The 14,330-nt window shown below is 47.7% G+C and overlaps 6 protein-coding genes across 6 annotated transcripts; 4 read left to right on the forward strand and 2 right to left on the reverse strand.

Annotated features, from left to right (window-relative positions):
- Nucleotides 1–97: 97 nt before the first annotated feature.
- On the reverse strand, nucleotides 98–1,130 carry FPOAC1_009186 (uncharacterized protein; the record flags this gene model as incomplete). Its single annotated transcript, XM_044853616.1, has 2 exons — nucleotides 98–929; nucleotides 988–1,130. The coding sequence occupies 2 exons, from the start codon at nucleotides 1,128–1,130 to the stop codon at nucleotides 98–100; spliced, it is 975 nt and encodes a 324-aa protein (XP_044706286.1).
- A 632-nt stretch (nucleotides 1,131–1,762) lies between these two features.
- Nucleotides 1,763–2,909, forward strand: FPOAC1_009187 (uncharacterized protein; the record flags this gene model as incomplete). Its single annotated transcript, XM_044853617.1, has 2 exons — nucleotides 1,763–1,824; nucleotides 1,877–2,909. 2 exons carry the CDS (start codon nucleotides 1,763–1,765, stop codon nucleotides 2,907–2,909), a joined length of 1,095 nt encoding a protein of 364 aa, XP_044706287.1.
- A 215-nt stretch (nucleotides 2,910–3,124) lies between these two features.
- Nucleotides 3,125–4,136, reverse strand: KRR1 (ribosomal RNA assembly protein krr1; the record flags this gene model as incomplete). The annotated part of the gene is made up of 2 exons (XM_044853618.1): nucleotides 3,125–3,629; nucleotides 3,679–4,136. 2 exons carry the CDS (start codon nucleotides 4,134–4,136, stop codon nucleotides 3,125–3,127), a joined length of 963 nt encoding a protein of 320 aa, XP_044706288.1.
- Nucleotides 4,137–4,629: 493 nt separating this feature from the next.
- Nucleotides 4,630–5,157, forward strand: FPOAC1_009189 (uncharacterized protein; the record flags this gene model as incomplete). The annotated part of the gene is made up of 2 exons (XM_044853619.1): nucleotides 4,630–4,764; nucleotides 4,822–5,157. The coding sequence occupies 2 exons, from the start codon at nucleotides 4,630–4,632 to the stop codon at nucleotides 5,155–5,157; spliced, it is 471 nt and encodes a 156-aa protein (XP_044706289.1).
- A 2,580-nt stretch (nucleotides 5,158–7,737) lies between these two features.
- FPOAC1_009190 (uncharacterized protein) lies at nucleotides 7,738–10,412 on the forward strand (the record flags this gene model as incomplete). The annotated part of the gene is made up of 4 exons (XM_044853620.1): nucleotides 7,738–7,789; nucleotides 7,917–8,368; nucleotides 8,403–9,732; nucleotides 9,784–10,412. The coding sequence occupies 4 exons, from the start codon at nucleotides 7,738–7,740 to the stop codon at nucleotides 10,410–10,412; spliced, it is 2,463 nt and encodes an 820-aa protein (XP_044706290.1).
- A 586-nt stretch (nucleotides 10,413–10,998) lies between these two features.
- HSP10 (10 kDa heat shock protein) lies at nucleotides 10,999–11,582 on the forward strand (the record flags this gene model as incomplete). The annotated part of the gene is made up of 3 exons (XM_044853621.1): nucleotides 10,999–11,001; nucleotides 11,191–11,477; nucleotides 11,558–11,582. The coding sequence occupies 3 exons, from the start codon at nucleotides 10,999–11,001 to the stop codon at nucleotides 11,580–11,582; spliced, it is 315 nt and encodes a 104-aa protein (XP_044706291.1).
- Between the last annotated feature and the right edge of the window lie 2,748 nt (nucleotides 11,583–14,330).

Raw genomic sequence — 14,330 nt, forward strand, 5'->3', positions numbered from 1 at the left:
CTTTGCCCAGTTGTGGACTTTTGGGTTCTTTTGTAGTTGATAGAATGTGCCAATGGCGGACTTTTGTGTATTACATAGACACATTCCAAGTTTCCTTCTAGTGTGCCAAAGGTGCAACCAGACTTCCTGCAGCAAATGCAGTACTCATGGTGACCAGACTTGACGTTGACATCAAAGACAGACCGCTAACACCATGCCCAGAAGTGCACCCTCCTGCTAATCTTGAGCCCACAACCATCATAAACCCTCCGATTCCGGCAAACCATGGGTTGGCCTCAACGATATCACTGGGAACAAAGGAAGGAAGGATCTTAGTGAGAACCCAAGCACCAGATACCATGCCCGCAGCGAACAATGTGTTCTGTCGGCTACTGGGCCAAGAAGTGCCTCGTGTAAGCCACCAGAAATGATTCCCGAATTCTTCGTAAGAACCCGAGATGCCCAGCATAGAGCGACGGGTGAGAATGGAAAAGAGCTGCGAAAACCCGATGAACAGACCACCACCTGCTGAGAAGAGCGACCAGTCCGAGCCAGTGGTGTAGGCGACTGAAGCAGCAATTGCGTTAAAGCAGGCAGATTCGAATACGGCGGTAGTTGTGTTTTTGGAAAGGCCGAGGTTCTCGTCAAGAGTAACTGTTTCGGGTTTCACATCTGCTTTTTCCCTTTGACCCTTGGCTGCCTGCGCGACGTAACCAGTGTATGTGATACCGCCAACAAGAGCTCCGCCGAGAGCATAGAAACCAGTCCGTAGGCCAGCTCCAATTTGCGCAAACAATGTCCCAGGGCAAGATCCTGAAAGAGCCATACCGGCTCCAAGCAGAAATCCGCCTATGACGTTACCATCATACTGTCCAAACAGACCGATGGGAGAAGAGCTTCTGGGCTTGAGCTTAACGTAGCCCAAATGTTCAGCAATTCTGTATATGATTCTTTTTTACGGCATATTAGCATGTTTTTGGGTGTCGAATGGGACATACGGTTACTCACGCACTGCTTGCTACGGCACCAAGAGAGGTTTGCAGCAGATGCCAATCCTGAAACTTGAATTGATCGATAATTGTTGAAGGTAAATACGCGCCTCCTGCTATCGTAGAAGCGCCATATACAGCACCTGATAGTAGCGCGGCCATCTGGAAATTCTCCTGGTGTCTAAACAGTTTGGGGGTGGATGTTTGTTTGCTTGATGATAGCAACCAACGACTATCTGCTATCTATTTGCCAATGACGCCGATTTTCGGAGTGTTGGTCAGCGGCGACATGCAACACCTCTCTACGTGTGAGATGGTACAATTCCAAAGACAAATTAGACCATCAAACCCGTTTAGCAAACATTCTTACTGGAATAAATAGCAATACGATATGCCCCTCAAAGTCTATGTATTGATTTGTTTATCTCCCCCGTTAGCTAGGCCGTGCTTGGTCATGGACGGGAAGGTACCTACACCTCGAAAAATTAATAAAGTGGTATTGGAAATTACTAAACGATCTACTGATCAAGATACTGCACATTATCAATCAAACCCATGATTTCCAGGCTCTTGCATCATCGAACCCGTGCTTCTGTGAAGTTGGATCTAACAACCGAGGTCTACGCTGCGGGGCCGTGGCTATTCGATAGCTATCTCTTACAAACGTCCTAGCTCCGACTACCTCTTATACAATAGCCAACATCAAAACCGCTTGAAGTAATCATCACAAGCGACGATTTTCTTATTGTTTTGTATTGAATCGCAAGCCAACTGATAGTCTCACAGCAGCAATCATGTCTCGAGTTCTCACTCTGCAGCATATCGAAGGAGCAAAGCCAGGCAAGGTTTACTATCCGTCAGAACAGCTGCTCTTATAAACCAAACACAGTTACTAATTTAATATCTAGACTTCAGATCAAGGAAGTGCCCAAACCAACGCCGGGCCCGAATGAGGTTCTGGTTAACCTTTCGGCGGCTGCCCTCAACCACCGTGATCTCTTCATGCGCCGCCATCTGTACCCAGCCATCTCATTCACCAACCCCATCCTGGCAGACGGTTATGGTACTGCTGTCGCCCTCGGAGCCAATGTCATCCGCCAGGAACTTCTCAACAAGTCTGTTATCCTCACCCCGATGCGCGGATGGGACTCAGATCCTACCGCTCCAGAGGATAGCCGCAAGTTCGCAGTCACTGGTGGCTCCAAGCTCACTGATGTCGGCACCGCCCAGGACTATATCGTAGTGTCAGAAGAAGAGGTCGAACCCGCTCCCGAGCACCTCACACCTGCCGAGGGCGCAGCTCTACCTCTTGTTGGCCTAACGGGCTGGCGCGCGCTGGTCACCAAGAGCAACGCTGCCTTCCCTGGCGCAAATGTGCTTCTGACAGGCATCGGAGGCGGTGTTGCGCTGCAAGTACTTCAGTTTGCCGTAGCAAAGGGCTGCAATGTATTTGTCACATCCGGCGACGAAGGAAAGATCGCAAAGGCCAAGGAGATGGGCGCACAGGGCGGAGTCGTTTACAAGAACGAGGCATGGGACAAAGAGCTTCGAGCACAACTACCAGCTGGTCGGCCATATATCGATGCTGTTATTGACGGTGCAGGCGGCGAGATTGTCAGTAAGACTGTGCGGTTGCTCAAGGCCGGCGGAGTGATTGTTCAGTATGGCATGACTGTTTCACCAAAGATGGACTGGCTTATGTCTGCAAATCTACAGAACATTGAGCTGAAGGGATCCACAATGGGATCTCGCAAGGAGTTCCGGGATATGGTGGCGTTTGTAAACGAAAAGAAGATCCAGCCTATCGTCAGCAGAACGGTCAAAGGGTTAGACAACATCCAGGGCATTGATGGCCTCTTCCAAGATATGGATAAGGGTAAGCAGTTTGGAAAGCTAGTGATTGAGTGGGATTCTGGCAACGACGCATCTTCAAAGCTGTAAACCAACGATTGACAAATATGATATAATGCCTTATCACGAATATTAGACATAACTAGTCGAAAACAGTTTTTCTCAGCTATTAATCCTCAAATAGAAACAAGAACGCCAAGTGATTTTTCAGGGTATCATACACCTCGAGAGCTTGCACATGAGTTTGACGCAACTCACACCAGTTGCCCACCCACGCATTGTGCAATACCGAAAGCTCCCTTTGTTTACTCTTCTGTCTTCTTGCGCTTCTTCTTGGGACGGCCCTCCTCTGGTGGAACAAAGTCGGCCTCGCGCTCCTTTGCCTTCTCCTCCTTTCGCTTGTTTTGTTTCTCCCTGCGCTCCTCCTGAGCAGCACGCTCCTTGCCGACCTTGCCCAGAAAGTACTCGCCAGACTCAATCTGTTTATCGACTTTGCTCTTCTCGGGAGCTGGCGGGAATGGTGTGTAGACCTTCTTGGCCTTGTCGTTGACTTTATGAGGGACACGTCGCTGGCTTAGTGTCTTCCTCTTGAAGTTGGGTAGGAAGCGATCCCAGCTCTCATTAGCAAGCTCGGGGTCCTTTGCGAGCTCCTGCTTGATCATAGCTTCCTTGATGTGGTAGATGGGGTGGATGTTGGCCATACAGTCCTCCACGACTCGTCGAATCTCCTTCAATCCCTTGTAGGGACCCATGACAGAAACTGTATTTCCATGGACAAGAATATAGGTTTTGGTCAGTAGCTCAAGGGCCCTTTTAAGTGATTAGCAACTTATTGACGGTGAAATAGGTCCTGTCTTACTTCAGAGTTGTCCCCTCTGGGCCAAGAATGCGCTGACGACGTTTAATAAAGCGTTCGCGTGAACCTACGAGAGACCGGATCTTGATGATGTCACAAGCAATCCCATCTTCAAGTATCTTCATAGCTTGAGGTGCAGGGACGCTTCTCGCCAACAGCTTGATTAAGTCCCTGGCCTTGAGAATGGACGCGGGATCGCTGGTTCTCAAAGTTGTCTTAACCGTCATGCTACCTTCAACCAAGTCAAGAGTACAAGCAATACCGAGCTTCTCAAGGGCTCGAGTGACTAGAGGCCATGACTCTTTCAGCGCAGTTTCTCTGTAACGTGGGAACAGGGTCATGAAACTTGATTCCTCGGCAAATGGGCCGCCAGCGTTGTCTTTAGCTGTAAAGGGTTCGATCCTCCACTTGTCAATATCATCCCGATCCCACGGCTTGTCCTTATTATTTGTGGAAGGCATTATTGTCAACGTGGAAATCGCTTGAAGGAGGTGGTTGAGTGTCGAGATGAGAGCCCCAGGTTCCTTGTCTGAATCGGGTACAGTCAAGGCGTTGCGCAAAGCCGGTTGAATAAGACGAAGAGGGCCGTATCGAGGATGAGTTAAGTTTTGTTGTGCAACCCCGCCTGTAGAGAAAGAAAGGCTGAGTATGGAGGAAGAGCCTATCAGATTCTCTTGTATGAGCTGAGCGAAGTCAGGGTTGTTGCGCAAGCCCGCTTGTAGGAAAAGAAAAGTTAGGAAGATGCGTTTCTCAAGTTTTTTTTCTGAGCGCAGTTGAGAATTGAGAAAAAGAAACTCTGATCAGTGGGGCAGCCTGGCGGTGGGGCATCATGACCACGTCACGGGCCAATCAGAACGCCAACGCTTTTCGAAGTTCTTGAATTTCTTCAGCTCGCAAAACACCACTAAAATCGTCGCATCACGATACTCCTCAATTTCAAACATAACCGCCGTCATGTCCAAGGCTCGAGGTGCTGGAGGCGTCGACCAGATTGTGAAGTTGATCGTAGGAGCTGGGCAGGCTAGTCCTAGTCCTCCCGTCGGTCCTGCTCTGGGTTCCAAGGGTGTCAAGTCAATGGACTTTTGCAAGGTCAGACAGAGAGCATGAGGGAACCTGCATGTCGATTATATGCTGACTTGCGACTAGGAGTTCAACGCTCGAACCGCGCACATTATCACCGGTACACCAGTCCCTTGTCGAGTCACCGTCCGTCCTGATCGATCTTTCACTTTCGATGTCCGAACGCCGCAAACATCATGGCTTCTCCTCAACGCTGTTGAAGCACCCTTGGGAAAGAAGGGAAAGAGAAAGGGTGCCAGCAATCCGGGTCATGAAACTGTTGGAACCATCACTTTGAAGCACGTTTACGAGATCGCAAAGATCAAGCAATCTGAGCTCCGACTCTCAGGTCTATCTTTAGAGGGTCTTTGTAGAGCAGTCATCTTCCAAGCAAAGTCGATAGGTATCGATGTGGTGGCTTAAGGAACGTTTACGAATCAAGGAAATGATATACCACGCATGTGGCATGTATAAAGATCCCCAGCAAGATTACAAGTGTACAACAATTTATGGTTAAGGTCTGGGCTTTAACCCCAAAAGAAATTAATTGCTTGATTGCATCTTTCCAGTGTTCAATTGGTGAAATACTCGTCACTTTTTTTACGTGTTTATGTTCTGGGCAAATCAATTGCTAGTTTCTATGCCGATGTTGTGACTAGAGATATGGTTGTGAGGCCTTATAACTGAGCAATCGCAATAGGGTAAGACATTCGGGTTGAGGTCCGTCACGACAATGCTCTCAGATATCAGTCAAAATCCGTTTCCGACCAGATGGCCAAGTTGGATGAGTATCGTGAACCTATGGATAAGGTATTCACCCTAAAAGTAGGAACTCACTTATAGAGTGACCGATATAGCCTAGAAACTGTCCCCCGACATATCTCATATGCAAGGCTCAGGTGTCAACAAATCCAACCTAGCCTTTACATAGATATACAAAGCAGAGATCGATGCATTTGCCACCTTGTTCCAGGGAATTATCTATCAACAAACCGACAAGCCTTCTAGTGGGCAGTTTGCCAGAGTACCTAGGCAACAGCGGCGAGCAGTGGCAGACAGTCTATGGCATTCTGTTTGTTCGACTACCTGCTCTGTTTATTTTAAACCATTCATGACCACCTGGTAACCTGGACTGTGTTAGCCTTGTTGGCAAACCTTTTGGCCATCATGCAGCAACACCATGTGGAATGTCGCTTGGTGATATGTGAGTAGTCCCTGGGACTGATCAACCATTCGAAGAAACCTGAGCATTAACGACTACCTAGTAGCCTCTCTTGTAGTCCCTTCTGATAAGTCAACATTCATCTATGAGTCACAATGGTTAGTGGAAGGCGGAGGAAACTCGAGACCTAAGCATATTTTGAAGTAAATAAAGAGCTGGCTCAAGCTAGCATAAGATGAGTAAAACATTTTATCATCTCTTAGACAAATAGTATCAAGGTCTGCAACTCCGAGGAGTGGACTGGGCTTGAGAGTCGCCACTAAATTAAATTGCTTAAAATAGTAGCGACGCTCAATCTTTTAACACATGAGCTGCACTACAGTATATGTAATGCTTACATATTATACTCAAAAAGCTCTCAATTGGCTACGGAGTTCTTTCTTTCAAAGTGAAAGCAGAAATCAATAGTAGAACATTTTGTTGTAATGTGAAGTTGGTGACTTTCGTTAACGCTCTCTTCACTGGTTGAAGATGAAAGAATTTTTGATATCCCTAGAAGGCTTGGAGGCGACCGAAGATTGGTCGGCAGCTCCGCCCTGGGCTAGAACTTTGAAATGGAGGAAGAGGAAAAAATCTTATTCTGTTCCAGAAGCGGACAATGGCAACTGTCGTTGGTACATCCCCGTCTCATATTTCCGTTTACAGTTCGTACTACCGACATGGATTTGGACAGCTTCACAATGCTATAAACAGTATATAATGTTACTGAGCACGTGTGCTGGTGCCTCTCGTGTTAATAGAACTAAGACATTGTGCGACCAACCGAGATTGTTGATATATTGCTTATATTGTCGACCAAGAAACAAAGCTGAGCGGTGACCCAGATCGGGGCTACCCGATGCGGTTGACAAGGGTGATGTAACTATTCATGGATCTGAGTAAAGTTGTCATATACTTATTATTATTGTTCGTCTCTCAATCTTTGTATCATGAACTAGTCTAGATAGTACACGTTCAGTACAGCACTTAAAGCAGTGTTAATCATGGAATGAACAATTGAGTCATAATTAGTCATATGAAGGCTATTAACAAAAAGAATTCATTTTGTACCTTAGGTAGGCACCTCGTTAACAAGTACATGAGTTACAAATTCAGTCGTGCACGTACCGTTCACATTTCTTCAACCACATGTTGAATTTTTTTGCCTTTACAAGGAGCCTTGCTTAGTGATACGCCAGGGCCAGAAGAGCTCATGAGTCGAGGTACATGACTCTTGACTTTTACCGAGTGGCTTTTCCGAGCCATTGTACAGAGTATCTGTGAACAGGTCAAATCAAGAGTAACGAGGCTTCGGCTGAACTGCTATGATTGTTCATGTAAGTTTGACTCTTGTCAGCGTGAATATTCGCACATATACGAGTACCATTGGAACGGCAATAACCTCAAACTCTCACAGAGGTACCTGGAGATGATCGCAGCCCACCTCAGTGCCAAGAAACATTCTTAGTGTGCCTCTAGCGTGTTTCTAGCACCCGCATTGCCGCAAAAAGGACCTCTCGGGCACTAGCCATTGCACAGGCTATCCAGGAAAGCAACGAGACGGAGGGAAAGGAACTGTCCACCTCTAAAAAAAAAAAAGGTGGGAGCAGAGCAATTGAATAAAGTGGGACCCCCACCAGCGTGGGCGGGCCATCTTCTTTTATCATGGATCGTTGTCGCAACGCTTCCGTCTCTTTTAGTCTACGCTTCTCCTTCACAATCCTCTCCGATATTGCTATTTTGGTCTGTTCTCTGATTCTTTTTTGGATTACAACCCATCATTAGCTTTCATCCTCGATCTGATGGATTCCCCAAATACACCACAGGAGCTTCCGCGCTCTCAGGATGCCTCTGGTAAGCTTATTCTCCGGTTCTGCCGGGTCAACGCTGCCCCACCTTGATACTCTACCTACTTGCTCTTGCGCACTCAAGTACGATGCGAAACCGTTGTGGTACAATCGCTAACAAATAGATTTATTAGAATCTCCGAAACCGAGTCAACAGTCTCAGATAGTAGTCCCTGTGATTAAGAATGACACACCTGAAGATACTTCTGGTGTCCGGTTCTCTTCCGCTGTCGAGGAGATCTCGCCTACGCAACCGGCTGCTGTTGAACCGTCGTCATCGAGCTTAGAACAGGAAGATGGAGACCAATCGAGTCCTTTTACAGAAGTAACGGCAGATCAGCTCAAGGCATTTACAAAGTCACTTCACGGACGACCTCTTCAAGAACTGCGCCTTAACAACTGCCAGTTTGAAGCATTCTCACTCCCGCCCTCCCGAGTATGGCCCCCCCCCTATCCCGTTATTCACGCACAAACAATCTCTGTAACACCCTCGCAATCAGCTTGTAACTCAAAGCTGTTGTTCGCCGGTTTCTGCAATCCGAGTGTTGTAGCATATCCAGAGCCCAATGCTTCGTCATTACCCAAGGTTCTGTCACTGACGCTAACTGATGTCATCGCAGGTTCCATCGCACGAAGATGAATCCGGTCAGTCTACGAGACTGCCCACACCCACTTCTGCCAGCTTCCAATCCCCACACAGCAGCCCTCAAATCTCTTCATTGGCGTCTCCTCCCCTTACTCCCGCGGGATCCGGTCAGGCTAGTTCGGATAGAAAGTCTAGGGAAGGGTCGAAAGCGAACGAGCCTCCAGTTATCACCCCACAACCATCGTCATCCCACGACAGAGCATCGGTAGCTCCCGACAGGAGGCCCTCGGCTCAACGAGCTGCTTCGGATCATGCGGTTCGTAGAGCGTCCTCAGCTGAAGAGCAGCACCAACCTCATCGCCGAGGCATGTTTGGAGGCGGGGCCGGTTCAGTGCCTGCTTCCCGAGAGTCAAGCCCTTCTCGCAGTTCAGCATCCCACTTTTACTCAAAGCCATTTACCCCTGGTGGTGATATCAATGATCCATACGCCAAAGGTCGACGCCCTGCGCCAGCAGCACACACTACAAAGCATTCGATCGATCCCAGATTTATTTTCTCTCGCAAGAAGAAGCATAGTTCTCCTCACGGATCAAAAGCAAATCTCAACGAAAAGCGCGGGTCTTCGATTTTCGGCGGCAGTGCAAGAAACAGTAGTGAAGAATTGACGCACAACGACAGTGCTACCACTGGTAGTCTTCACACCGGACATGGCTCGATGGCGGACTTGAAGCGGTTCTTTCGCAAGGGAGGGCATCACAATAAGAAGAGGGAGTCGTCTCCAGTGCCATCAATCAAGATTGGCTCCAAGGCGGCCCCAGCCGCTCCTAAATCGACCCAGCAGCTACCTTTCGGAGACGATCATGGTCTATCTTCCAAGTATGGAAAGCTTGGTAAATTCTTGGGATCCGGAGCTGGCGGTTCGGTCAGGTTGATGAAGCGCAAGGACGACGGCACCGTGTTTGCTGTGAAGGAGTTCCGTGCGAGACACACCTACGAAACCGAAAAGGAGTACAACAAAAAGGTGACTGCTGAGTTCTGTGTTGGGTCAACTCTTCATCATGGCAACATCATCGAAACATTGGACATTCTCCAAGAAAAGGGACGTTGGTATGAAGTGATGGAATATGCGCCGTTCGATCTCTTCGCAATAGTCATGACCGGCCGGATGTCGAGGGAAGAGATAACATGCTGCTTCCTTCAGATTCTCAATGGCGTAACCTATCTGCACAGCGTAGGACTGGCACATCGCGATTTGAAGCTGGATAACGTGGTTGTGAGCAGCAAGGGCATTATGAAAATCATCGATTTTGGTAGTGCTCATGTCTTCAAATACCCTTTTGAGACCGACACTGTACCTGCTAAAGGTAAGCTGGCTATGGCGACTAGGTATAAGAGTTTCGGCTAATTTTCCCCAGGTATCGTCGGCTCTGACCCTTATCTTGCACCCGAGGTTTACGACTCTAAAGAATATGACGCTGTGGCTGTAGATATTTGGTCTTTGGCTATTATCTTTTGTTGCATGACTCTTCGCCGCTTCCCTTGGAAGGTACCACGAATGACAGACAACTCTTTCAAGTTGTTCGCAGCGGATCCAACTCCAGGGCATGATCCCAAAAAGTTAATTGTGCCTTCAAAGTCAACGAACGATCTGACTACCACACCTGCACGGGATTTCTTGGCCGAGGACGAGACAAAGAAGCATCTTCAGCAGGAGCGAAAACCAGATGGAGCCTCGGACCAGGCTAATACCGCGACTGATTCCAAGACATCTGAATCCAAGCCTGCAGCTTCAGGAGAAAAGAAAGAAGTCATTCGGGGGCCATGGCGTATCCTGCGTCTGCTGCCTAGAGAGAGCAGACACATTGTCAGCCGAATGCTTGACCTCGACCCCAAGAAAAGAGCCCGTATGGACGAGATTCTTCAAGAGCCATGGGTTGCCGATACCGTCATCTGCCAACAATTTGATCATGGCGAGGTTGTTCCTGCAGAAGATCACACCCACATCCTAGAACCACCAGCCAATCAACAGCCAGAAAAGAAGTGATGAGTGAATAATAGGAATACAGCTACCCTCAAGTGTTGGATATCCCATGGGATATACCGGAATTTGGCGTTTTGAGAGCAATTGCGAATATCAATTGCAGGCATGGTTGGAAGCGTGTTTATTTATACTGCGCATGATGAATGACGAACAGATAGACGATGGATCGGCAACTGTAAAGAATCCCTGGTGCAAGCGCAAGATTAATCACAGCGGAATATGCTTGGAGAAACACGTCGGGTAATTAGTACATAGGAAATTGGAAAAGTTGAATATAAATTTCACACTAGTCTTTGTCTGTTGTGAAGTTGGACTTATACGTTGTCCGGCATGATATGGATCCAGTTTAGATACCAGGTGTAGTGGGGTACAGGCCTTCGGAACCGGCGAAATCAAGAGCCGAGGGGAAGCTTGGGGGAAAAAATTGCTGACCTCTCTCTTCTGGAAGCTGTTGGAAGAGCTGAGATCCACCGCCGATTTGAACTCCGTTGAACGCCGAATCCGAACTCTTCCTCCTTATTTACTTCTCCAATCACGAATCTACGACTTTTCTTCTCCATATTCATAATCATCTTACAACTTAATCACAATGGTGCGTTCACAATTGTTCTGTTCATGGTCTATGAAAACATGCCAATGCTTCAACTTCAACTCTCGAACCACTTATCCTCGGCAATTGGAAAGCCAGGGAGGAGCAGAGACAGAAGATACTGAAGCATGGGGTGCATAGGAGCCATGATTGTAACAACCAATGGCCGGGACTAACACTGTTGCGCTACAGGCCACCTCCATCAAGTCCATCCGAGCTCTTGCTCCCCTCCTTGACCGTGTCCTCGTCCAGCGTGTCAAGGCTGAGACCAAGACCGCCAGCGGCATCTTCCTGCCCGAGTCCAGCGTCGAGAAGCTCAACGAGGCCAAGGTCCTGGCCGTTGGCCCCGGTGCCCTCGACAAGAAGGGTAACCGTCTACCTATGGGTGTTACCGTTGGTGACCGTGTCCTGATCCCCCAATTTGGTGGCTCTCCCGTCAAGGCCGGCGAGGAGGAGTTCCAGCTCTTCCGCGACAGCGAGTAAGTTTGGACAAACAGCGCAGCCGAGTGCCACTTGGCGAATCGGCTGAACCACAAGTATACTAACCAACTCGTTGTAGGATCCTGGCCAAGATCAACGAATAAGATACCCATATATCAAATCAAATCAAACAAAACAATAACCAGCCTGTATCATACTGTATCATATCGCAAGCGGCGGATGTGAGAGATGAGACTCTACTGAAGTTGCTTGAGAAGGGGAAGAGAGCGGAGTTGATTGTAATGTAGGCGCAAAAAAACGACAGACCAATTATGCAAGAGGATGTGCATGCGATTTGTAAGAGTGTGCGTAGGAGGCAGAGAAATGTTGTCGCTGTGTTGGGATGGTCGCGCAAGACAGAATCAAATCTCCACTCTTACCCTTTCAATATCATGATTTACGTCGTTTTGCTTTGTGATAACGGTCGATTACTAAGATCGCAAGTGAATCGCAGACGTCAGACTGCAGACGGTTAGTTAGTTACATAGGTAATGGTTGTTGAGTATCTATCTACCTAGACACTTGACTGGAGGTAACTGCTTAGGTTGCCGAAGCGCCAAAGACCGTGGGAGAGATCCAGGGGCTGGTCACCATGCGGCCAGCGTTGGGTTTCTCATCGAAACGTAGACTACCTGGCCGCCAAGATATGATTGTTTCGAAACAGTCATAGATTGTCGAGCGACTCAGTCAGCTGGCCTATCAATCTGACACTTGGAAGTAAGGGATCAGACGGGCTGACTAGAAACAAGGTGGCTTGGCCAGGATATATAGAAAAGCAACTTGATGCAGGGGCAAAATGTGAGTTTGCAAGGACCACGAGAGGTTTGCTGTGTGATCGGCGAGATGGGATGACAGCGGAATCAGCTCCTGCGTGATATTAGCCTTTTGACAATTCAGATCTCAAAGTTTGTTGGTTCGGTGGGTGATGAGGAAGGGGTAGTTGATATGGGTATCCCTCGAAGTCTAATGTGAAATCGATAGATGCAGCTTCGTCACGAGAAATAGGGCTCTTAGAGCAACCTTAATCTCACACAAATACAAAAGCACTGCTATGCAACCCACTTATCCTTCCTTTAACACAAAGACACTAAAAGACCACTTTTGGACCCCTTGAACACAAAAGACCAAGCATCCATGTCAGTCAATTTGCCCAGACCCTGATCGAGGAAGGGGTAGTCTAGTAGGTAAGTTTTAGAATGCCTCCAAGCATTAAAGGTGTGGAGGAGGAGGATCGACACGACCCTTGTCGACCAGGCTCTACTCTAATCGTGCCGCAACATACCTAGGGATTGAAACAAACACTGGCACTTTGTGTTTCTGGGTTCAAAATGTTTTCGGCTCAAGGTATTATCGTATATACAATGAGTCCACTCGGAAGCATCTTCTAGCTAGACTGTGCGCAATCACTTGTACAGCATTAATGGAAGATAAAACATTGCTTGATATCCGTGTCAGGGGTTCTCCAAAACCGCTGGCCCGTGTGTGGCTGAAGTAAACCCCTGAGGGTCATTGATCCGCGAAGGATGAATAGGAATTGGGATAACGTATAGAAGCGAGGCAATGTTAAGCAAGGGAATTAGAGTGATAGAAAACGACACTAGAATAAGCAAACTGCATATGTCAGGTTTCAATTCATGTCAATCCCTGGTTGAATTGCTTCTGTAAATTACCTAGGTATGTACCAACAGTAAAGGTATTCCGGGCCCGTTTATGCTTGACTTTAGTCTATCTTATGCGTTGGGACATAGACTCATACATTAGTAGCCTTTAATGCAGTAGAGTATACAAGACTTTAAGCTTACTTGTTCATTCAGTGTATAAAATGTAATAATAGAACAGTAATGTCAAGAGCCACTATTTATTATATGGAAGTACCTAGGTATAGTAAAATGAGAAAGAGGTAGCTAGATCTTATTAGCTGTCTTCATTGGTTGATTACATCCACAACGGAAACGCCCGCCTCTCTAGGCGCTTCCCTTGACGCAGGTACCATGGAGAAAAATAGCCCGACCAAGCCACCCAATCCAGCTCGGTTCTACTTACACCCACAGACCCTTCTCCTCGAAAAGCACTGCAACTACTCCGTACGTTTCATCTTGATATTCTTGGCTCTCAGCGATTGCTCCCAAATGATGCGCCACAAGGATCGTGGCCTTGGCCATTTTCTGGCCCCTGACACTCAAGCTTGACGGCCACGACGGTCAGCGGCATGGACCACGGATTATGACCTCTCTGTTTGATTAAACCTGCACACAAATGGCTTCAGTCTAGACATGGGCACCCAGGAACTCGTCCATATATCCGTGCTGCTTTCGACTCCCCTACTCTATTATCCTTGTCCAAGTGGAAAAGGCATCAAGCTAGGGGTTAAGCCACTGTTTGAGATGATGGTACTGTTTGTCGTCTGCGTACCAAATCACTGGTAAGTTGAGCCTTTAGTGTAACTTGGCCGGGACTACAATCCATGTCTGGACCTTCTAGACCCTAATCAGACCCGGCTCGACTTGGGGGAACACCATCTGTAGGCTGACCCGAGCTGAGCTTGAGTGAGATGAGAGCTACCAGGCTAGGTCGAGAGCTGGTGATTCATGTATATATCCAACCATCTCCGCGAGGTCTGTGATGATGCACTCACCTTTACCTTCATCCTTCTTCATTCTGGTGTATGCGAGTTGCTTGTTGACTCTTTCTTTTCCTTCTCTTCGTTTATTCGTTCCTTTATTGATTGACAGTCATTCCTTACTGCCCTATTAAGGCAAACACATTCTCTGTTTTTCCCAACAGCAATCAACAACTTCCGCCCAAGCGGCCTAAGCAGAAACTGGTTTTCTGCACATTTCCCTCTTTTTTTT

Source organism: Fusarium poae, chromosome 3 (assembly GCF_019609905.1).
Source record: "Fusarium poae strain DAOMC 252244 chromosome 3, whole genome shotgun sequence".
NCBI classification, from domain to species: Eukaryota; Fungi; Ascomycota; class Sordariomycetes; order Hypocreales; family Nectriaceae; genus Fusarium; species Fusarium poae.